Source organism: Silurus meridionalis, chromosome 23 (assembly GCF_014805685.1).
Source record: "Silurus meridionalis isolate SWU-2019-XX chromosome 23, ASM1480568v1, whole genome shotgun sequence".
Lineage (NCBI taxonomy): Eukaryota > Metazoa > Chordata > Actinopteri > Siluriformes > Siluridae > Silurus > Silurus meridionalis.
In genome coordinates, this window is record NC_060906.1 from 16402164 (window position 1) to 16427917 (window position 25754).

Here is a 25754-nt window from a genome sequence, read left to right on the forward strand (position 1 = left end):
TGATAACTGGGTTTACTAAATGAACTACCTTATGAGTGAAAAAATGTTGCACCACACACAACATCTGAATTCTGAAGTACCATTCAAGCCAATCAGTTTGATTCCCACTTTGCTACATCATGGCCTATTTGCATAAAGTTGAGAAAATATCACCTCCCGTCACTTGTCGCTTTGTTGCTTGGCGTTATCGCAGAAACGTAGTATGTCGAAAATGAACGATCATCTGATGCTAGTGTGAACGTAGGCTTACACTTCCACAGGTCTATGGTTACAGCCATCATTTCCATGAGTATTTACATTTTCTATCAGTTTAACAGTGGTTGTTGAATAATTCATGTATTTATATATGGTTTGAAATGATTAAGTAAATGTAATAGTCTTGGATTTTAAAGCAAATGAAATGGTTTCTAACCAAAGAAGCCTCTCAAAAATGGAAAGTTTTTGTTTTAGGGTTCTACATTGATTCTTTATGGATTCTCCTACAGTATATTTAAAATAGATTAAACTTTTTTTCCCCTAAACATTCTCACCTTAAAATGAATTGTTTTTTGTCAGTTATTTTGGCTTCATTTTGGCCGTTACATTTGGGCCTGACAACCCTGATATGGATAAATAAGAAATTTTATAAGGATAGTGATAAGTGTGTGTGGTGTGTTGGTGTGTGTGGAAGCACCTTCTGTAAAATTAAATCAGGTCCTATGAGGCTCCTCTATTCTATCATTCTGCATTTGTCTCCTCTGCCATGTCTGCCCCCCACCACCACCACATCCACCACATCTACACATCCACACATCCACACTCCACTGCCTCAGCTCTTTCTCTATTCCTGTGTATGTCGGTGTCTCTTCTCTTCTCAAGCTCCCCAGCCTATCTCCTTTAATTACTGCTTATGGCTCCCTATACCCCCCTTTCCCTCCCCAAATCCCATCCTTCCGTAGCTGCTTCCAGTCACTCTGCTTCTTTGTGCCTGTCATCTCTCTGGCTGCTGTTTTACCTCTAGCTTCTGATCTGAGATCGGTCGGCTGTTCCCGTTTTGGGATTTGAAGGAAATAAAGTGTTGAGCTGATCTCAGACCAGCATTTACTGGAGCTGTCACAACCCCTGCAGCCTTTACAGAATAATACAAAAAATATATAAAAGTGGTGGAGATCAGGGAAGCACCAGACAGACTTGCAGGCTTCTCCAAATGGCAGGCTTTGATGCTGGGGCTGTGAAAGAGCCTTGAGAGGGGTGTGATTGCTCTGTGTGTGTTAGTGTGTGTGTAATTGTGTAGTGTGGTGTCTATCGATCGCTCGGTTTTCCAGGCTGTGACAGGAAGGCTGTGCATTGAACACTCACACACAAAAAAAACATGTATGTACAATCTTTGAAGAATAGGACCTTTCCTATTTCAGTCAATAGTTATCCCTCACAGGTATTCAGCCCTATTATAAACATCCACCCATGATGAGGAGTAGCGTTCACAAACTCTCACTGGTGTCTGGTGGCTTTTCTAGCCAGTCTACCTTCCATTAAATTGCCTCTCTGTTTTTTGCTGGCGATTGTGAAATTTCCTCCCTGCTAATTCACTATTTAAGCCTATTAATCTGATTATAGAGGCAGTTCTAAGACAGCTGTCATTATATACAGTACATGAAAGACAGTTTGCCAAGTTGCTTTGTTTGTCTGTTTGCTTGAACAGAGTAGATATAGAAGAGAGGTGGAGCAAAATAAATAAGATGTTTGTCTCCCAAACTGGCTTGTTTAGCTGTTCCTGTCCCATGCTATACCTGCACATGATTGTTTTAGAGTTTCAGTGCATGTGCTTGTTGGCTTGTTCTTTTTGCTTTTGTTTTGTTGCCATGACTTATTTGCACATAATGATAAATGAATTTCTGATTCCAGGAATAATACTGATTCTAATTCTGGTGATTAGTAAGATCTAATCAAAGTTGAAGTAAAAAGAAATACTGATACCAAATCTGATCATGATTTTGATTTCTGATATATTGATTTTGATTGTTCCTGATTCAAAAATGAACATTGATTCTGATCCTTACTCTTTTTTAAATGGTAAAACTTATTCTAGTTATAATTCCATTTTATTTCCTTTGATTCACATTGTGATTCTCTTTTCTGTGCCTGAGTCCCAGATGTTCAGAGCTGCCCACTGTGTTTGGGATCTAGCTAAAAATCATGTCTATTCAGACTACGGCAAAAGGGCCAAGCTGTGCTTTTAGAGTCAGAATTACACATTATATGCACGTTATAAATAAACACATGATGAATTTACAAAACCACAAGGTTTTAAAAAACACAATTAAGAAGAATGTTCCTGTCTATAATAGCATAAAAAATTCCCAAGATGTCCAAACCTATTCCAGCATCACAAGCCATTGTGCACTAAGTGAGAACCTTGAAGATAAGGACATGGTTTGTTAAGACTGGAGTGGAAGAACTCAATTGGTCTGCACAGAGCCTTGACCTTAACCCTGAACAATTCAGTTTTGGATGAACTGAAATACATGCCAGGTCTTCTTGCCCAACATTATGGTTCTAGTGGCTGAATAGGCAAATCCCTACAGCCTCTCTCTAATATCTAGTGGAAAGCCCTCTAAGAGACTAGAACTTATTATAACCGCAAACTGAATATACAATGGAATGTTGAAAAAACACACATGGGTGAGATTAATCAGGTGTCAACATACTTTTCACCATATAGTCTGTATACCTGTATATTCCATATAATTGTTTCTGAAGTTTCAGAATGTGTGTCTGAGTCTGGTTCTTGTACAGTAAAGTGAATTATGTCGTTACATTCCGAATCAGCAGCACACTATTAACAGTTAGTTATCTCAAGAAGCCATCTATGACAAAGAAACAGTACTGATCTTACCTTACATGAAGTGTTGAATGTGGTTTCTTTATTTGTTTTGTATTTAATGAATTAATTTTGTAAGTGTTTACATATTAATGTTTACATTTTATGTCCTTGAACTTATCTTACAGTTAACATTCCTGTGTATAAAGTAATTCTGATTCTGTATCAGCAGATATTCTTCTGTGTTTGACTTTTCTGCTGGCAGAGCTATCCTCTCCGATTAGGATTTCAGCACCGGGAGCTGTCCATTCGCTCTAACCCCAACTCTGTTCATATAAAGGGGGCATTTACTTTCAGTAGTTTTTGGGATTAAAAGAAAAAATAATAAATAAAAATAAACTTCAATTAACCTATAGATATTTTAACATTTAAAAAAGTTATTATTAAGTCTGGCTGAATAATATACAGTATAATCAAAATATAGTATGTGTATAGAATGTTTTTTTTTTATGTGATATAATATTAATGTCTATTCTCATATGCCCTCAATTCCTTCACAGGTTGGCTGGAGAAGAAAAGGAGAAGAGAGGTAGGCTAGGTCTGGCTCTGCTAGCTCCATTCGTTCTCCAGACTCTCCCTCTGCTGCTGCTGCAGTATAGCATTGCTTCTGGAGGCTTCAGTCGCACTCACACTCTCTCTCCCTCCTGCCTCATACATTCTGCTTCCAGCTCCCTCCCCTCCATCTCTCGCTCCCCTCCTTCCTGTCTGTCTGTCTCTTTCTCGCTCTTCCTCCCACCCTCTCTCTCTCTCTCTCTCTCTCTCTCTCTCTCTCTTCTCTTTCCCTCTCTCTCTCTCTCTCCTCTAGAGTGGCTGCAGCTCCCCCGCTCCTCCACTCCCTCTCCCTCCATCTCTCCAAGTGCTGGCGGAATACAGAGAGCTCAAACAAAGAAAGATTGATAGAACAAGGGAAGAGAGGAGCTTAAGAGTGAACAATAAGGGAGGATAAACAGAGAGGCAGAGAAAGTGAGAGAGAGAGAGAGAGAGAAAGAGAGAGACGATCGCATCATTTCAGGCTACAGGAGAGAGGAGGCAGACAGAGAGAGTGTGTGAGAGAGTCGCCATTTCAGTAGGTTTCGTTTTTGTTCACTTCTTCTCTTGTTTGGATTGAACGTTCTTATGATCCAGTTGAAATTACAGAGTGTGTATGTGCATCTGGATGCTCTGGTGTGAATGCTTGTCTATGTGTGTCTCTGTGTGCATGCATGTCTGTGTGTGAGCAAAGGGAACCGCTCGATTCATGAAGAAATCACTTGTGCATTCCAGCACACTGAGCTGCAGACTTCTTGTCTAACAAAGTAATCATGACCGTTTCGGCATATTTGGAAGACTGATGCTAGCTTGCTTACACTAGGCTTGATATGTAACTTGGCTTTTTTTCAGAGTCAGCATCTTCTCAACCTGACAGATTTATGAAAACTAATATGCACTTACCTTGATCACGCACTCATTCAAGGGCTTGTTTCATGACTCATAACAAAGTGACTGAGGTAACTTTGCAAAGATAATTGTGTCTGATAATGCCTTAAGGAAATCTGAACTTGATCAAGATGCAGTTTCATTTTGCTGCACAAACTTTCACTTGACTGAGGTTTAAACATAGAAAACATTCATGGCTTTGGGAATGGTAGGCTACTGTTATGTGAAGTACAGATTGTTTTTAATGAATATATGGTGTAAGTATGTTGTTATTTGTATGTTTAGATCTTCATAAACACGCACAATTTTTCAACTCACACCATTACTCTTCTTGTATACGATTTAAGTACTATTTCAGGTCACAGTCTTTTTTAAAGACTTTTTGTGCTAAAGTTTTGTACATTGTAAAGACAGTAATTCATTATTAGCGTGCACTGTAGGTGCATTGGATCATTTGTTTCTGCTGGGTTGGTAAGTGAGAAAAGTTTGCATGAATTATGAAAGAGCTGATTTTGAAGAGTCTTTCCTTTTATAGGTGCTATGCTTCAGTTGTAGGTGCCTGCTGCAAACCTCCAGTATGATTTCACCAGCACTTAATGTATTGGTTAAGCCAGTATTAAAAATTACTGTGTGGAGAATGTTAACTATAATATATAAATATTTTGACTAAGCTGTTCCAGAGTGATATAAAAAATAGTATAAAGTATACTATTTGCTTACTCATTTAAAACTCTTGTTATTTAACTATTGCATGAGAAATGTATTTATGATTGTCCAAGATTTAAGAATCGAATCTTGACTCTGGGGTTTGAAATTGATTTATTTTCTTTGCATTTGCAGCAAGTGAGGTTAGTTACATGGTATGCATGGTTGCAATTGAAGCTTATTGAGCCAGTAATATCACATTATGTCTCTTTTGAGTGGTTGATTGTGAGGATGATGATGAATTCTGAGGTAGGTTGAAAATAAGACTAATTATGGAATCGTACGAGGCAATCTGAATTATCTGTCTGTGAGCTGAATGACCCCAGAGGGTTTTCCTGCCTCAGTGAGCCAGACTCAGTGAGTCATTAATAAGATAGCTGGCTGAGAGAGAGAGAGAGAGAGAGAGAGAGAGAGAGGGAGAGAGAGAGGAAAAGAGGAATAAAGAAAGCGAGTGAGAAAGAGAGAGAGAGAGAGAGAGAGAGAGAGAGAGAGAGAGAGAGAGAGAGAGAGAGAGACGCCCTGCTTGTTTCACAATGTTACAAGCTTAATGAACACCCCCACCCCAATATTCACACCACACACACACACACACACACACACACACACACACACAGACAGACACACACACACACACACACACACACACACACACAAACACACAAACACACAAACACACAAACACACAGTCTGATGTGTGGTGATAAAAATAACCTATTTGGTGAATGCGGCTTTGGAGAGAAGCCGTATCAAGCGGTTATGGTTTCACCACTGTGTAACATACATGCGTGATATAATTATCTCATTGATTTTCTGACCTCTTGTATCCACATATGCTCAGAGAGAATTCCAAATACCTTTTGTTTTTTGTTGTTGTTGTTTCCTCTGGGTGTGCAGAGCTAAAGCAGTCTCACTTAGTAATATGAGTGACACACTAGCTGCAGTGTTTCCACAGCTTTTTAGTTCTGCAGTAAGAAAAAGCTGCCCTCGGCTCTGAATTCCAGCATTATACCACTTCATTAAAACTACTCAGAAAGCTCATAAAAAACCCATAATGCTGTATTGCAACCAAATGTAGCCTGTAAATATACATGCATTTACATTTTTCTTTCCCGGCGATTTTAACAGCATTAAAAATTCAGTGTGAGAAATAGTTGAAGGCATCTGTATACATTTTATGTTACAAATTACATAAAAGATGCAGCTCACCAAGACACTTTTAATGCTATTTTATTTGACTGCTGATTATTTCATATCAGACTTAAGCGTTACAGGAACAGCCAATGTCTTCACAAGTCCTTGATGGTGATTGTGGCTTTGCACAGGTCACAACTCTCTGCTCTGAATGAACCTTATGCATAATATAACCAAGTCTGAGTCAGAGAACAATAAGATGAAATTTTACTGAGTAGACGTGGGTCAGAAGGAGACTCTTACTTCTTTTTGAACCTGTCACGTTTTCCAATTTGGGTAAAATCGCAATTGTATGGGCGCATTAAACCTGCCAAAGAAACTACATTTATAATGACAATCAAATTAGCACAGCACATCTGACCAGGGTTATAATGGAATAAAATATGTGCTCTCTACTCTGTCAGATATTTGATAAAGGCTGTAGAGGGAGGAATAGAATTACCAGATGAGGGACCAGTGAAAGAGAGTTCCTGAAGGACATCAAAAAGAGACAATTGTACAATTAGCTTAAAAAAAAAAAAAAGATTCTAAAATGTTGTAAGTTGAGTGTATTTTTATTATAAAGGCCAAACATGCTCAAGAAGCTTGCATCTGAGTATGACACTGCTGTGACCCAGTTGATGAGGCCATGGAAAAGAGAGGTAATGTAGAAAAAGACAGGCATGACGCTGCTTCTATTCCAGACATGCACCGTAAACAAATTTTGTTTTGCCATTCAGTTTCAGTAAAGATGTACAGCTGCACACTGGCCTGGGCTAAGACAGAGGAGCCAAAATGTATTGTTGAGTAGTTAATAAAAGCTAAAGCTTAAACCCAACAAAAAAATAATTAATGAATAATGAAATTATTTTCACAAAACAGTTTTTTGTTATTACAATAATACCACAGCAATTACTATTAATAATTTTTTATTCAGGATTTATATTTGCATTTAATTTTATAGAACATACATAAAACATGTAAGTTATCACTTACATTAGAGCAGCTATGAGCAATTGTTCCTCAAATCCAAGAAAGAATATGCAGCTTTTCATGTTATGGAGAAATCAGAAAGCCCTTACATGAGAGACTTCTATAAACATTACATAAAATTCTTTTCATCTTTTAATTAGTTGATTTGGATTGTGTAGATGATTTTCCATATCAGTTCAATTTTTAAATTCGGTTCATTTTTATTTGTATAGAACTTTTTTTTTTTACTCCCGGAGATGGCATAAGAAAGAAACCTTGAGAGGAACCAGACTCAAAAAGGAACCCATCCTCATCTGGGTGGCACCAAATGTCCATTTATTACAGCTAAACGATGTTGAGGTAATCAAATACAAACTGTAGTCCTGAGTCAATATAGCAGTTTGTTGACCATCTTCGAAGCTCCTGTGTTACAGGCTGTAACTGTGAAACTATCCTCAGCTGGGTCTCCAATCAAATAAAACACCATCCAGAGGCAGGAGAGGTGAGGGACATGAACTGTTTACAGGCCACTGGTACCTCAGGAGCATGAGAGAGAGAGAGAGAGAGAGAGAGAGAGAGAGAGAGAGAGAGAGAGAGAGAGAAAGAGAGAGAGAGAGAGAGGAGGGGTGACATGGGAGAAATATATGGATTTTTAAATATCCTTATTGTTGTATTAAAGTTTAAGACACTGCACAGTTGGTGAGTCCGGCAAGACTTGCTATGGCAGCATAACTAAAAGGAAAAGCCAGAAGGTAACACAGACATGAGGGATCTCTGGGATAAGAGACGGACCGCAACACTACTGTCAACAAAACTGAGAGTGAGGGGACGACAGCATCCAAATATTTCAGTTCACCAAACACTCTATATCCATGATCCCTCCAGAGCTGCTTTTTTATCTACCAATGAATAGCTTGACTAAATAAATATGTTTTCAGCCTCAACTTGAACACTGAGACTGTGTCTGAGTCCAAAACACTAATTGGAAGGCTATTCCATAACTGTGGGGCTTTGTAAGAGAAAAATCTGCTCCTTTCTGTAGTCTTCATTATTTGAGGTACCAACAAATAGCCTGCACCCTTTGATCTGAGTAGGCGTGGGGGATCATAATGGTACAGAAGTTCACTCAGATACTGCAGAGCGAGACCGTTAAAAGCTTTATACGTCAGTAGTAGTATTTTATAATCAATGTGAGATTTAATTGGGAGCCAGTGTAGACTGATTAAAACAGGGGTGATTTGGTCATATTTTCTAGATTTAGTATGGACCCTTGCTGGTGCATTCTGAAATAAGCGCCCAGACAGTAAAGCGTTACAGTAGTCTAATCTAGATGTAACAAAAGCATGAACTAGTTTTTCTGCATCCTGTAACAACATCATATTTCTAATTTTAGCAATCTTTTTAAGGTGAAAGAAGGCGATCCTGGTAATATTATTCATGTGAGCCTCAAAGGAAAGACTAGAGTCAATAATCACACCAAGGTCTTTGACTGCTGTACACACTGAGAGAAAACCATCTAGAGATGCTACATATTTGGAAAATTTACTAGTTGCATGTAGTCCTAGTAAAAGTACTTCTGTCTTATTTGAGTTGAGCAGAAGGAAGTTATCAAGCATCCACTGTCTAATGTCCTTTACACACTCCTCAACATTATTAAGCTGATCTTCTCATTTGGCTTTGCTAAAATATACAACTGTGTATCATCAGCATAGCAATTGAACCATAAATACCATGTTTACGTACAATTTCACTCAAAGGCAGCATATATAAAGAGAAAAGCAGTGGGCCTAAGACAGATTCTTGTGGAACACCAAACTTTACCTCATAGAGTGTGGAGAACTCACCATTTCCATCAACAAACTGATAGCAATACCCTGTAAATCTGATATGTAATCAGATTAATCTGATCGAATAATCTGATATGCACATGGTGCACCCAGATGTAGATGGGGTTCGATTGTGGTTCTGGTTCTTCTCACAGTTTCGTGCTCATAGCATCTCAGGCAATGCTACTGCCACTAGTTTGCTTATTAGGGATAAAATGGATTTTGCAATCTATTTATTTCTGTAAAGCTGATTAGGGCAATGTGCATTGGTAAAAAAAAATCTATATAAATACATTATATTTGAATTGAATTGAATTGAATTGAATATTTCTCCAATTTTCCCCCAGTAATATTTTTTTTTACCTCACTGGTTGATGACTGATATTCTCTCTCTCTCTCTCTCTCTCTCTCTCTCTCTCTCTCTCTCTCTCTCTATATATATATATATATATATATATATATATATATATATATATATATATGAATGAAATTGCAACCTCATCACTTTATTTTATTCCCCAATTTTACCTATCCAGCAGTTTAACATTTTATAACCAATGAAGAGCAGCCATAAATGCATGGTCATGGTGAGTGGTCCTAATAACAGCAAAACAGCTTCAACACTGACTGACTGCTTGATAACTACAGTTTTCAATAGAGGTTGACGACCACATGGTAAGTCAGAGAATTAATTAGCCTGAATCAACCATATCACCATGAGTGATATAATAGGCAAACATTAGGTGCCATGTTTCATGTTTCACCATTTATCATGTTAACCAAGTGGCTCTTCAATATACGTCATGTGTACTAATACAATTCCACATGAATAGAACATTCAAAACAGCAACACAATTTTCTTTCTCAATTTCAATGCACCCATGTATGTTAGATTTACAGTCATAGGTAGTCTACTGTAATTGTAGCCACCTGATAGAAGCGTGGATGAGTTTAATCATTAACTTCAGCCAGTAGCTACTGTAAGCTCAGCGTCAATATTTCCCAGTTGCTTAGCAACCGTATTTTCATGACTTTGACCACTTGAAATTGTTCAGTGTTTGCCATCCCGCATTAAAAGCACAAATTCACGTTTCTGTTTTACAACAACTAATGTCTGATATCTGCGCTGCAGTCATTCAGTCAGATAAAATTCTTTATTTTTTCCAGATTTTTTTTTGCAATTGCAGTTTGATAAAACAGATAATCATAGGAACAACTGTTGAAGATTAGTGGGGGGGGAAATAACCCCTACAAGTTCAAATACAATTCACTGTATCTGAATCCATAGTGGCACTCCAGTTGTTAGAGCAACACATACAGTGAATTGCCATGCAGCACACACCTCTCCCTCTTACTAACGATCCTATCTGTGCAGGCAGCGTGTGCGCACTAAGCCAGACGGATATTGCAGTGGGTGCATTAAAAGCAAACTTCTCGTTCCACGGCCATCTGATGACGAGGACGATGATTCAGACGCATCTTACAGAGGCTTTCTCTACCTGAGCCTGAGTAGCGTGATGAGGCCACTATCCTGCCAGTGAGGCTGGAGATGTGTGAGAGGGGTGAGGGGAGGGAGGGAAAGGGAAAGCCGTTATCATCACCCTGCTCTTTGAAGGCAAAAAAAAGGACTCTTTGTGCACGGGTTTGCGAGCTGGGCATTTTCCCTAATTACTCATCTCAGGTGATTATATGAGTCCTGCCTCTCCTCTCTATGCTTTTCCAAAGAAAAAAGGATATAGAGTACATTAGGACATGTAAATTGGGACAAGTGGCTACTTTGCAATAACAGACAGGGAGACAGGTTACAGGGTTTTTGTGCACTACCAGGTAAAAGAGGTAGGAGAACAAGACAAGGATTTTTTTTCTTTATAATGGAACAAAGAGCTAAATAGACGAGGATGACATTCATTTTATGCCAGGTTGGGACAATTCGTTATTATATTAAAGCATTATTTGGATGCACAAACAGTTGTAGAATGTTGCTGCATTCAATTTATTTCTAAAGTGTGAATCTGAGCTCTTAATTATGTTATATATATGATCTCAAGTTGGGGAAAAAACCCACCAGGTGAAGGCTTTTTTTTGGCAACAATCAAAACAGCTAACTATCACATCTGATGTATATTGTCCAATTCAAACCAGCAAATTGTCTGTGTTTTTAAATAAAAGAGTAAACATGTGTCTATGTTGACTGATCTAAAGCAAATACTAGTACATAAAGTATAACTGTATACTCTTTAAGATAAGAAGTCCTATTTCTTTTTCCTGCTGACCCTGGAGAATGTCTGCCCCTTGGTCAAATTTTGTAGTGGAATGAGGGTTTTCCTCATGTTTTCTTAGTTGAAATTCATAAATGATGAGTGATGACATTTATTTTAACACGGTATATGCACTGTACATGTTTATGTGTATTGGAATTTTTTTCATTCGTATTGAAAATCATTTACATATACTGAATTTTCACTGATATTCAGCGAAATGTGACATTTTACATTTTGCAATACTTTCCTAAATGGCACAGCTAAATGACATCCTTAAACCCTAGTAATACAGTGCATTCCCAGTAGAACATTAAATGGTATTTGACAAAAAAGCAAAAGAATGACTCAATATCAGTTTGAGGTTTAATATCACTTCTAGGAAACATGAAATTTTGTATTTGCTTTGAAACAATGGATAGATTTATATGGGATTATAAACAGACAATTATGCAGTGAAATTCTGACAGTTTTGACGTATATTTAGATGCATACTGTATTCCTGTATGTTTAGAAGCTTTATTTTATTTAGTTTCTGCATCACGGTCATGGTAATTCCAGCACCTATCCAGGGAACCCTCAGCATGCAAACACAGAACACAACCTTACACACTCTGAAAGGCACTATGCTAGCACTGCAATGCTTTGACACTCTTGAATTGTATTACACTTATTTCTAAAGCTACTTTATACAATCGCTTCCGTAATCCTAATTCAGCATAAAGGATTCAATACTGTAAGAATCGAGTCGCTTCTGCAATTGTCACGTGTGCAGGAAAACCTCTGCTGTTGCGTAATCGTTGCGTTTAACAGGGCTTAAGTGAAGATTTCCTAAAGAAACCACATTCAAACTATCCTGTCACAAAAGCCAGCTAAGTTGACATATTGTGAGCACAGCACTCATGCAGATATAGACACACACACACACACACACACACACACACACACACACACATACATATGCAGATTAATGAACGATCAGCCTGTAAATCAAGGAGTTGGCTGCAGGGTTTTTTTCCAGACGTTGTTTGGGAGAGTCGGACAAGCAAGCCCACAGAATGAGTCACGATGTGGGAGAGTGGTTATTTTTACCACATACGCACACACATACACATAAAAAAAAAAGCCACGCTTCACCCAGGCCACTATGCAACTGGCTCACCGGAGGCAGACTTGTAATGGGCGATATGAGGCAACACCTCCATTAGAGGCTCAAGCATGATGACTCAGCAAATACACGGTGCTAATTATTCATTAAAGCCAAATGTCTCTACAGAACAAGGCAGCCTGAGCCTCGAAACACACGCTAGAACATATTTCCCCATAGCACAAGTATGTATGGTGCCCAAATGAAATTTTAACAAGATGAGTAATTTCTGTTATTCTTATGTAAATTGGGAGAAGTTGGATAAAAATGGCAATTTATTGCAAATAATTATACCAAGACCTCTAGCCTTCTTTCTGAGCATGAGGCGAGAGAGAGATGCAAATAGATAGATAGATAGATAGATAGATAGATAGATAGATAGATAGATAGATAGATAGATAGATAGATAGATAGATAGATAGATAGATAGATAGATAGATAGATAGAAAGATGGAGAGAGAGAGAGAGAGAGAGAGAGAGAGAGAGAGAGAGAGAGAGATCCTGTCTTGGCTGGTGGTAATTAAAGCATGTTCTTCTCGGTGGGATGCAGTAGAGGTCTAGCTGATTGCTCCGTGCCATCGCCATCTCTAAATGCGCTGTGAATGAGACAGACAGGAGAGAGAGCGCAGGGAGCAGCATGCTGATTAAAATCATATTTCCTCTCCGTCTTGGCCCAATCTGCCCTGATTTGCCTTGCTGATTAGCACTTACTCACAGCAAACCAGGAGATCCAATCAAAACCAGGAAACTGGCCATTACTGTACATGCCAACATACAGGTTTATTCAAACAAATTGTTTAATACACTTTGAATCTCCCAAAATACACTACATCAGCTGAAAAAAAAAACATCTTTACACCCTTTTTGCCTGTAATTAAAAGAGCCTATCAATCTTTAGAAATTCATCATATTCAAACTAAAATCATCACAAGCCATTCAGTGCTAACTGACTGACTTACTGCTTATAAAAAAGCTCATATTTGCTTGAAGAAAGACATTAATGAGATTGCAGGTTCAGTATTTGTTCTGTCATACAGTACTATCAGTGATTTATTGAATAGTAGGCAAAGCTGCAAAAAATATACCATAACACCTGACCCTAGTAAGTATAACGAGTGAGATTTCGGTATCAGACTCTCAGTTTGCTTTGTCATATTCTCAGAGATTTACTTAACATTCACTCTGCCTGTCAAAATATAATGCAAGCTTAACATTACATTTGCAGGTTTTGTGTTTAAATGTTTGCAGGTAGCATTTCATTCTTTAATAACTAGCCTTTGTGATCCTTCCAAATGTATAGCAGCACTATTTTTCACTTTTTACAGATCATAAGATGCATTTTGTGCTTAAATTAGTAAGTAAATATAGGTGAAATTAACAGAGTTGATGGGTTATTATTAGAGCTTATTAGTAGATTCTATTCATATGCATAATAAGCACATACAATTAAATGCACATAAGTTGTTTTCAATGCTTAAAATGTCTTATTTCAAAATGCCTTATACATATTTGTAAGTGTAATATCAACAGAACACAAATCACCTCAAAATGATAAAATTAAATAAAACTTTAACTCTATGGTGTGCACAATATTCATCTAAAAGTGCTAATTCTGCTCTAAACATTAAGACAACATCTATATTTTTTTTGTCAAGGTGTGGAAAAAAGAAAAGAGTTACAATTGTGTTTTTGGACATTTGCATTTCTATTTAAAATAGAGAGAATAGCCGCTTGATCAAGGTGTATGCAGTAAGTCAATCATTTAGAGACACACACATACACACCTCTGCTCAGCCTGTGGAGAGCAGGCATGGTGAACACCTCAGGCTGCTATGGTGCAGCGAATGTGCTGTAATTGGCAGGTGTGGTGTGAAAGAAGGCAGACAGGCAGAGCTGCTAGGTGGCCTGATCTGTGAATTCGCTATCAGCTACAAGGTTCATAGTAATATTTTCATCCCTGTCACCTGACATTACATGGTCTTTCTTTAGGTTGAATTTAGAGCATTAATTTAGAGCGTGTTTCATCATTATAACGATCACATTTTCAAGTAGACACACTGTATGTCTATGTGCGTCATTAGCAATGAGAAGGTTTACGAGACGAAGAAAAAGACAAGAAATCAGATGCTTTTTTAAAAGACTATTATATCAAATTGATTTTGTTTTTTACATGGCTAGTGTGGCTATTGACAAAGAATACTCAAAGAAAAGAGAGGCAAAAGCCTCCTAAGACTACCCCTCTCTATCCCCCCCAAACATTCATTTGTGTTTAGACTGCTTTAATTGCATGTTGAAAGGGTCGGTCATGGCCTGGTGTTACCCAACAGCAGGGATCAATGGGCCGAAAGCTTTTCTTTGTCCGTGAAAATGACGTTCCTCTTCCTCCCTTGGTGGACACATCGTCTCAGGGAGGTTTTGCCTCTTCTGTCTTTGTCAGAGAAGACTTCTAGCACCTCGGTTGCCATTGACAACGTGTTGGTCAGATCTCCTGCCGTTGCCAGGCATCATTAAGACTTGCTGGCATGAGCTTCTCTGTCTCCACGAGTAGGCCTTGTACAGGGAAACGGCAATTAAAGATCCTCTCGGCTTGATGGAGGAGAATGATGCCCTGATATGGTGGGAGTCGAAGGGAGAGAGGGATGGAAGGGAAGGAGAAGAAGATGGTGAGAATGTGACTGTATTCTTGGTCTGTTTTTTTTCGGGTGAATGAAGTGCCTGTCTGTCTAATGGAGGGTGACTGATACGTTGTTTGGTTGAAGACATCATCATGGATAATGTTCATGCCATGTGAAATGTCTCGTTAGCTCTAAAAAGTGTACATATACAGTACATTTTAGACAGTTTTATTTATGTCACCTTTATTAAAAAAAAATTCTCTAATGGTATTGGGACCCCAAATCTTTGTGAATTACTGCAAAGCATTAACTTATAAGGGTCCTCTTGAACGGCTTGGAATTGAGTTTTGGACAACAAGCGGAGCATTCAGATACTATTATTGTCAAGATGCTAATCTTACCTACAGCCTAATTTCAGACAGAGCTGTTTTTCATGCTCTCTGTCTCTCTAGGAGTCTCAGGATAAAGTCACTGGAGCCTGTGCTCTTGTTGGACGACGCAGTTACATGGCCAGTCGTGCAGCTAATCAAGAAGAGCTCTGGTGTTTGTGCCCAGAGAGCAGATGAAAGCGAGAAAACACCATTAGCCTCAACTCACAGCTCTCAAGGCTGATTGGAATTCTTCCTGATGATTCTGCAAGCATCTCTGAATTACTGCAGGCACACAACACACAAACACATCCATTCTGCAGTCACCCAGAGTGAGTCAGGCCATTTGACGCAGGCAGTGATAAAGCCTGAAGTCCTTGTCAAGCTTCTAATTGAGCCATGTTCCAGACATCAGTCGCCACCAATCAGATGCTGCCTTCTTTATTTGTTTGTTCATTCGGATGCTCTATGGAAGCTACGACATCGACTTTAAGACTATAAGAAGGCTTATGTTTAGCATTCTGACATGAGGAAAAAAAGTTAAATGAAAAATGTCTTATGACACATGCCTGATGTTTAAAGGCTTTAGACAAGGAACAACCATCACAGCAAATCAAATGCGTCTCATCATATAAGTGTTAACTTGTTTGAGGGACATTCACATGACTGAAGGTTTAGTACCGGACAGAAGAGATATTCGAAGTTCCTAATTTTGTACAATATTACAAATCTTAGGTCACTAGCTGATTAAAAATTCAAGAATTCAAGAGGATGAATCAAATAACCCCTAATATACTTTAGATGATTCCTCAGATGAAAGAGGAACTGGAATTATTATATAATCCAAAAAAATGTTTAACCCTAAACCCTATTACGATGCTCTCAGAATAATACAAAAATCTAAAGTTAGATCCTGAAGAAGGAATTAAAAACCTTGAAAGAATTTACTATCAAAGAACCCATTTTCAATAACAACAATCCACATTTTAATAATTGACATTTTATCCAAGGTTGCTAGTGTAAATCTATTCAGAACTTTTAATACTTGTAAGAAAACATATAAGCACTGACGTATCAATGAGGGGACAGAGTGTGACATTCATTCAGAATGCCACCTGCTTCTACATGCATTATAATTAAAAGAAAAAACATCCAGTGTGACCATATTAACAAACTCCAGAAATGGACTCATGTTCTGGGGACAAATGCACAAAAAGGAAGCATTTTTTATCAGCTGGATAAAAACCGTGACACAGACCTTTGCCATAAACATACAAGAATAAAAAGCTTGTAATGCCGGTGATATAACAGTAAATTCCACTCCTATGTACAATAAATTTCTATGAAAGGTTATAAAGGTTAAGCTTGGTATTAGAAACACGATGAGCAGTGTTTTTACGCTTTGGTATGAAATCAACCGAACTCCAATCACATCCCCCCTCACTTGTTTGAGATCTTATGAATTTTGCATGCGATGAACAGGGCATAGCTCTGTATGTGTATCATCGGTTGAATTATAAAAAGTGTTTGTTTTAGAGTCAGACCGACTCATAAACTGGAATTTGACGTTTGGAGGAAAAAGACGTGGATGTGCACAAGTCTGTCTTTTGAGAGAGCAGTCATTAAGGTTTAAAACTGCAGTCCCTGTCTCGGCCGTCCGCCAAATAATGAGCGAGAGAGAGAGAGAGAGAGAGAGAGAGAGAGAGAGAGAGAGATAGCGAACAAGCAAGGTGGAAAAGCAGAAAGCTTGCACAGGCTGCTTTGGGACTGTGAAGCTGCATGGCCCACTTTATGCAGGGGAGCACTGTATCATATTATATGAGACAGATGGGAGCTTGGCAAGAATACTAAGCAGTGTTTTCCCCATTTATGGCCAGACTAAGTTTGCTAGCAGTGGCTGGGGCACAACTTGGAGCTCGGACACATCGATCCGACCAGGTGAAGAAAGGACGAGCGCCTTCTACCTCATATAGCATCCTTGTATGAGTGATATATCAGTGAAAAGACGCTGAGCTTGTATGTACAGTACCAGGAGTGGACGTGCATTCACAAAGGACTTCCATAGAAATGAATCGAAGGGTTTTTTGTTTTGTTGTTGTTGCTTTCATGTCCTCTAGCTTTGCAGCACACACACACACACACACACACACACACACACACACACACACACACACACACACACACAGACACACAAATAGATACAGACATGAAACGCACACAAACAGCAGTCATTGTGGTAACTAGATTGTCTGTAAAACACACAATATGTGTACACTTTTGTACACTAGAGCAATTGAGACACCATCGATCTATGCTTTATTCTGATATCAGATTTCATATATGAGAAAACAAGTATTTAACACAATAAATCAAATGTGGTATGTGGTGTTTATACAATTTTTTCTTTCTTGTTTTTTTGCCAGAAAATGGTTTTTGAGGAAGAGCATTCTCACTGAACACAAAATAAGGGACATTTCAGCCAAAACCCAGGAACGCAGGAGGAGAGCTTTAGACACCGCTACCCCACCCTCACTCAGCTAATCTCAGGTAGCACTGCTTAGAATGTACTGGCTCAAACACTTTGCCTAAATTTTAAGTGCTTAGGCAAGTCAAAATGCAAAGTTGGAAATCGAGTTTGAAAAGTTTTCCCTCATTCAGAGATATACACTTACTCTTAATGACAGCTCTAATGAGAAATAGTCACAAAAAGCATGAACTAGAAGTATGATCCAATCCAGATATCTTCATGATGATGGACGTTCTGTTTTGCAGATGGAGGTGGATGCAGCTGAGAAGCGCCATCGAACACGTTCCAAAGGTGTGAGAGGTATAACGCTGCACCTGGACTCAAAGGAACTCACTCACTCACACATAGACTTCACTAACTCACACACTCACTTACTTACACACTCACTCACTCACTCACTCAGTCAAGTAGCTTCGACTACTTATTACCCATATTTGATTTATATTTGGCCTTTTATAAAGATAACGCTGCATTCTGCAGAACTGTAGCTACGCCAATGACACTGATATGATTGGACAACATAATATTACTATGATAGAGCTGATATCGATGTTTGTTCCCTCTAATTGTCTTTTCTTTTCTTGTTTAGTTGCCGTGGAGACTGCAGCACAGGAGCTGTTCAGGTTAGTTTGGATGCAGTGAAAGACGCTTTAAAAACACACATCACCTACATATTGACAATGAAGTGGCCAGGACTGAAGAGACAAACTATACCTCAGTAAAAATAGACAGCTGTGTACTTTTGATACCATCCGATGTGAATCACTAAATATGGCATGCATCAAAAATGCAGCCTATAATCAAACCGTGTAAGTTTATAGCCTTTCATGAGAACATATGATCTTTTTAATTAGTGCCGGTAAATATCCCTGGCATTTTTTTATGTATTCAGGCATAATAATGAGAATGAATAGACTGGATTTTCCTCAAGGGCAGGGAAGCGATTTTTATCAGGCCTCTGCTCTCCTCACATCCAAAGTTATAGTGCCACACTTGGCACACTTTTACAAGCCTTCGTAATGGCAGCATCTTCATCGTTAAGAGGTGTTTAACATCCGTGGACCTGTAACAAAAAATATATAAAAAATTGTCTTATTACTCTAAGATATGTTCAATTAAAATGACAAAACCAAGGGCAGCATGGTAGGTAATATATGGCGTAAGAGGACATGAAAAAGCCGTTGCCTCGTTCCCTTGCCCACGTCTATTTTATTCCTCCGGGGTGTACGAGAACGCAAATAAATAATCCACGCTTTCCCACTAATGCCACCGGCATGAGCTGCTGCCTCAGCAGGTCAGTCTGGTGCAATGCATGGGTCACCCGTCTGGATCCGACACAGATAGAAGGCACGGGTCATTTTGTGGGCGAGAAATAAAATGCTAGGACGAACACATTATTATTGATGAGCGTCCAGCATACAGACAAATGAACTGAATGGCGTGTTACTGAGGCAGTCGATATTTTCATATGGAAGCCCGAGAACTTGAGTTTCAATTGGTACAATGCCAATCAGAGGCAGAGATATATTAGTTTGGATAAAAATAGAAAGTGGAGCATTTGCTGAAGGCTCGGAAGGTGCTGCACAGTGGTGTGCTCTATGCAGTCTGTGGTGGAAGAATAAGGAGGATTAGGGTAACGTGTCTGACCGCACATTCGAGCAGGGCAAAAGAATCTAAATCTGGCAGCATTTCAGTGTTGCTTTTAGTTGGCTGGTGGTCTAAATAGAGCAGCCAGAGAGTGAAGTATGAAATATGAAATATGCAGCCTAGTGAGTCACCAACCGGGAGGTCACTGACAGCTCCGTAAATTTGCAATGAAGGCTGATGTGCCTTGGCTCAAGTGCTGAGTGTGTGAGTGGATATGCTTGTGTGTGTGTGTGTGTGTGTGTGTGTGTGTGTGTGTGTGTGTGTGTGTGTGTGTGTGTGAGCATGAGTGAGAGAGTGCAAGTGTGTGCCAGCTTTTAAAATTAATTCCTTCCTCCTCTTGTCTACAGCTGTCCCACACCAGGGTGTGACGGGAGTGGACACGTGAGAGGCAAATACGCCAGGCACAGGAGGTAAGAGCCGTAGTGTCACGTGAAACACTTTGGAAGAGTGAAACGTTTGCAGATACATGCTTGAAAGCCAATCACATTTTAGACAGCCTTCACGTGTCTCCTTGGCGACACATCGCAAAAAAATTCCTATTTCTCTGCCGATCCCAAATTCTATGTTAGACAGCTGACTCAGGAAAACACAGACACTGCGACCTCACAGAATGCAAATAATTGAGGATGACATTTTATAACCATTCACATATATGGTTTCAAATTTTAAATGTACACATTACGCATGCTCACGTACAGTATTAATAGTATGCATTTAATGACTGGTTCATTTCCAAAAAGAATGTACACTATTAATTACTCTTTATGGATTTTTTTTTACCTCATGGATTATTGCAAAATTTAGAGGTACAAGCCCAAGTGATGTGAATGCATTCAAAATTCCCACGGGGAGTTCAATACATTTCTGATAATACTGCTAACAATTAAATCAAGGTTATTTTTTTAAATAGTGTGCTTTATTCATTACATTAATAGCACAAGGAGTAAATGTAGCAGCCATTCCTTTACCAGCATTAATGTTTTCTTTCTGCTGATGTTAATAAGTGAAAACTTTTCTGTGAAAAACTTTACATCAGACTGTTACAAAATGGTTCTTATTAACTTTAATCAAGACAAAAATAGAAAGTATCCTGTTTATTGTGTTACGGCCCAGTCTAGGGCCACACAGAGTAACTAGCTCAGGACTTAAGAAAATAGATATCTTAATGGAAATAATACAAACCAAACACACAAATATGTTTGCTACAGAAGTGTTGGTATATAGATAAGACAATTAGAATTATTTACAAATACACACACAACTGTACAATGGCTTGTCTTCAGGGTGGGCCAAGTCTAAAATAATAAACAAAAATTGAGTTTAGAAGCTTCCTTCCCTGAAAGAAAAGAAACAAAAATACAATAAAGCTCCCATGACCTCCTACAAACACAGAACAACAATCCCCACCCCAAAGGAAATGGTAGCCACACCCCTACTGCCAGTGAACTAAGTAAATATGTACAGTGGTGTCTATGTACAGTGGTGTCTATATACAGAAACGGTAACCAATTTAAAAATAACCAATCTTAGGGTCAAAATACAGGCCAAACTCAAGAACCAGAACAAACATATATCACTAAGCCAAACAAACTCCACTACAACAGCCAAACAAACTCCACTACAACAGCCAAACAAACTCCACTATAACAACCCACAAACTCCACTACCACAACCCTCCATGGTTGCTTTAGTGCATCAGTCATGAGGTCATCATTCGGAGGCGGGACCAAGGCAGGCTAGGGCAGGCTATAAACTCTGGTCCGGAATGGGACCTGCACACAACACAACCTACACAACAGAAAACCGACACGGAAACATAAGGGTTGTAACAATAGCTTCTGTAATGCAAATGAAAATAGTAAATTTTGATATGTAAGTGATATGTAGGCAGTTGTAGGTCAGTGGTTAAAATGTTGGACAGAACAGAAGGTTGTGAATTCAAATCCCAGAACCACCAAGCAGCCTGGATAATGGCATCTGCCAAATGCCATAAATGTAAACGTAAAACAAAACAAATCTTGAACTGTGGTTTTACACCATTCCTTCGGTGGATTCTTTCAATTCAATGAATTTCAATTCAGTTTATTTGTAGAGCACTTTTAACAATATAAGTTGTCCCACAGCATTTTTACAGAGATAAAGATGTCATGAAGTTGGAATGTATAAGTTTAGTGCCTATAAGTTTAACGCTTATAAGTTTATCCCTTTCAAATAAGCGTGATAGTCAATAATAAATGTGATAGTGGCAAGGAAAAACTCCCTGAGATGGTATGAGGAACAAGAGTAGCCAGCCTCAAAGGGAACCCATCCTCATCTTTTACACCTACACCAGCACAGCCTGAAGTGTTATTCTTGAATTTGTTAACGTTTAGAAGAAATAGACCTCTGTGAGTTTAAAACAGAATGCTTTGGTAAGCAGAAGTGAAATAATAAAAGAAATTGCAGAATGGTGTAGCACCAGTGTTGGACATAGTACATCATTCCTATAGTTGAGTAAACAAACAAGTATCATGCTTAAATTATGCTAATAAAAATTTGTATTAATAATTATATATTTTTCTTTCTTCTCTTTTGATATCTGAAAAGTAAAAAAGGACTGATCTATAGCAATAATATTTTAAAAGTTTGTGCAATTCAGTGTTCCATCCTTCTGCACATCATTGCTTTTTAAGGAAAGAGTTTTCTATTGTTACAGACACAGTGAGAGTTTCCTTATTTTGTAGAAACTCTCGAGAGGACTGCAAGATTTACATTTTTGTTTCCCGACAGGTTATTTATTTAACACATTTATTGTTTTTACTTTGACGTAGCAAATAACATCATGTTACACATTAAAATGTCATAAAGTAAAAGACAAATATCTTCTGAAACAAAATATTCTGATAAATGTCCTTAAGTACAACAGTGACTTTCTTTCATAATGAGATCCTACTTTCTATCTCTATCATGTTGTTTAAAAAAAAAAAGACAAGTGACTAGCCAGTAGGTTGCTTTTAGTTTCCCAGTTGGAAACATTTGAAAAAAAATCTCATTTTATATTTTATGTAACATTTCAAAAAACCTCAAACAAATCTTTCTCTAATGAAAGTAGCATGCCATATCTGAACTGCTGCAAACTTCTGTGTGGTTTTTTATTTGTTTAACAATTTTGCAGGCATTATAATCAAGCCATTCAGTGAGGTTTGTTGTTGTTGTTAAAATAGTGAATTTCAACATAAAAAAATATTGCTGAGGTGACAACATTCCAGTGTAGTGTTCAAAATGCATATGCCTGTGGGAATACAAAAGAATTTCTGTAATTATTTTTGAACCAATGTAGAAATTGGAGTTGGGACTACAGCAATCACTGCACACCAGCAATAATTTGCCTTATTGATTCAGCCTGTGAGCCTGCCACATTCCTTAAAAATGCTCGCTCCTTATGAAGCTGCATGGTCTTGACGTTTTGTGAAAAAAAAAAAAAAAAAAACACGGAGCTGTAGATAAATAAAAGTGATGTTAAAGCATAAAAGCCCGGTATTGTCTGGCTATGCTCGGATGCTCTCACGCGCCTCTTATTAGCATGTTTCGGGAACATGTGTGAGTCTGGCACCATTAATATGCTAATCAGCTTGAAGAGGGCTCTTGCAGGAAAGTGTGCTGGTTGTTTCTGCTTGTTTGCCTTTTGTTACTCGCCTTTTGCAAGTGCGCTTAAATAAACAGGGTCTCAGACATCCTGCTAGACCGTGACCCACAGGGTTTTATAAGACCGATGGAACACACTTTGAGAGTTCTTTTTTGTAGGAAAAGATTTGCCTGCTCAGATAGAATTCACGTATTGCCATATCTTGACTATAGAATGATGAATCTTCTTAATCGTTGTTAAGTCTCTTTTTGTGTCCAGTAAGAGCATGTGCTGAGTGATGAAGGTCCAATTGCTTGACGACAGACGCCTCTGTTTTCAGTCAGGGGCATTTTGCACTGTGTTTAACCTGATGCTGTTCACTCCAGCTAGAGAATAAGGAGAAGAAGGAGAGAAAAAAGATGAGACTGATGGCTATGATTCTGATGTCAGCCTAGCAGCAGGACCCTGTGAACTGCAAGTCGTAATTGCATTTCTGCTACAGACAAATGACAACTCCAGTAGACTTCTCACTCAAGAGGAGTGTGTATGTGTGTGCGTGCGTGCGTGAGTGTGTGTACGTGTGTGTGTTCATACCTGTAGGTGCGCAATAAATACAAGCGATAGAAAACTAGGTAGTAATGCTCTGGTGGTGTTTCTAGAGGCCAAGCGCATACGTCAGGGGCATCACAGGGATGCCATGGCGCGGCTGTAATGAGGACACTGTATCACCTGTGAAGAGTGTGCTGCATCTGCTATGCCCTAGCCAGTTATTAAGGAACCATGATGACAAAGCAATTGCTTTTTCTAGCCCTTGCTTTCTGTACATGAGGTTAGATCATGGCAAAGGTTCTTTCCCCTCTGTTGGAAGGCTAATGTATAATGTATTATGAACATATAATCTATAGGGCTGCATTAATCCATCTAATAGCCTTTCAAAGCCAGACGTGTTTTTTTCCTTCCTAGCCATGCAGAACGTCCGATGGACATACGCGAGGTCTTCAGTTTCTCTACTCCGCTAAGATTCGTAACTACATTTGCAGTTATGTGATTCCAGACAAACAGGCAGATATATAGAGACTAAAACATCATAGACACTGACCCATTATACCTGTCCACTATGCATCGCCTGCATATCCACTGAAATATTACTGCATTATTGCACATTAGTAATCCAAATGGGATTGAACAGGGATAATGGTGGAAAGAGGCAGTGAGGAAAATTGCGAGTTGCTTTTATACAGTGATTTGAGCTCGCTTTCATTTCCTACATGGGGGAGGTTGAAATAAAAATAGCTCAACGCAAAATACTCAGAAATCACACCTGCCTTTAAAATCTTGATTTTTTTTTTAATGCTTGAATCAACAATCATTTACATACAAAAATGATTTTTTGTTTCCTTTTTTTTCTATATTTAAAATATTTTTGTACTTGTAACAATATCTTTTTACTGAGTAATCATTACAGCCTAATATGTTAGTTGTTATCTCACAAAAATAGGATCACTGGTTAAAGTATATAATGTGCAATAAATGTGTAATAAATATATAATGATTAGATGATAATAAGTATATGAAATACCTTTAAGCTGGTGAATACATTTAGGCATGTGGGGGTGGTTTGATGGTGTGGGGAATGTTTTCTTGTCCAGCACTAAGTATCAGTAAGTTCAACTCAGAACAGGACCGACTGTTTCCATGAACCATGTGTTGAGTGTATTTTAGTGGTCTTCCTTGTCATTAGACATAAATCCAAAAGATCAACCCTGGGATTTGGTAGAACGGAAGATTTGCAGCATTAATATGCAGCTGAAAGATTTGCAGGAATCGCGTGATGCAATAATGTCAACATGGACCAGAAATCTGGAAGAAAAGTTTCCAACATCTTGTGGAATCCATGGCCCAAAGAACTAAGTACCAATATACTGCTCCTAATAAAGTAGGCAGTAAGAGTTTATTATTTTTACATGTTCAGAAGACTCACATTCAATTTGTCTTACATTTAAAATGTTACCTCTGGTTTGGTTCAGTAACTTTTTTTTGGCAAAGTGCCAGTTTAATTCCATGTTTCTCTGTTTCTATTCATATTCACTGTAGCTTTCTTTCTATTTTTCTCTCTCTTCTCAATTCATTCTATCTTATTATCTTTGTGTGAGTAAAAAGTGTGAGTATCCTCCTCACACTTTCATCCGTCTATAACTCTTTCTTTCTACTCTCCTTTATTTTATTTTATCCCTCATTCCACTTTTTGTCTCTCTCTCTCTCTCTCTCTCTCTCTCTCTCTCTCTCTCTGATGAATGATGACTCACATGGATCAGAGCTGGATAAATCAGGTAGCACTCACTAAACGATTGTCACTAAGCCAAAAGCTAGTGGCAAGGTCCAGCGAGTGATGGAGTTGTGTTCCTTCCGTTCTTATCCTCTCTCGCTCTCTCGTTCCAGTTTCAGGTTTTTAGGCATCATGGCTCTTATTGGTTTTGCTGGTTATAGGCCATTAAAGTAAATTTTTTGCAGCTGTGTTCAAAATAAGTTCAGGAACCCGAGGACCTGGGTAGACCATAAATAAATCTCTGAGTGATGGACAGATATAGATTATAGGCATCTAATTCACAGCATCAAGTTCTAATTTGCATCTTTCCGTG

General features: G+C 38.5%; 1 protein-coding gene across 7 annotated transcripts in view; it reads left to right on the forward strand.

The window, feature by feature from the left end:
- The first annotated feature begins 3672 nt into the window (after positions 1-3672).
- Positions 3673-25754, forward strand: part of myt1la (myelin transcription factor 1-like, a) — a 49930-nt gene continuing 27848 nt past the window's right edge. For 5 of the 7 annotated variants that reach the window (XM_046836469.1, XM_046836472.1, XM_046836471.1 and 2 more), the window contains exons 1-5: positions 3673-3926; positions 17761-17884; positions 18110-18164; positions 18454-18487; positions 19859-19921. In XM_046836469.1, the coding sequence (XP_046692425.1) occupies positions 18110-18164; positions 18454-18487; positions 19859-19921 (152 nt within the window). In that variant the 5' untranslated portion in view covers positions 3673-3926; positions 17761-17884. The remainder of the gene's footprint in view (positions 3927-17760; positions 17885-18109; positions 18165-18453; positions 18488-19858; positions 19922-25754) is intronic. The other 2 variants (XM_046836470.1, XM_046836474.1) reach the window with 1 other exon arrangement.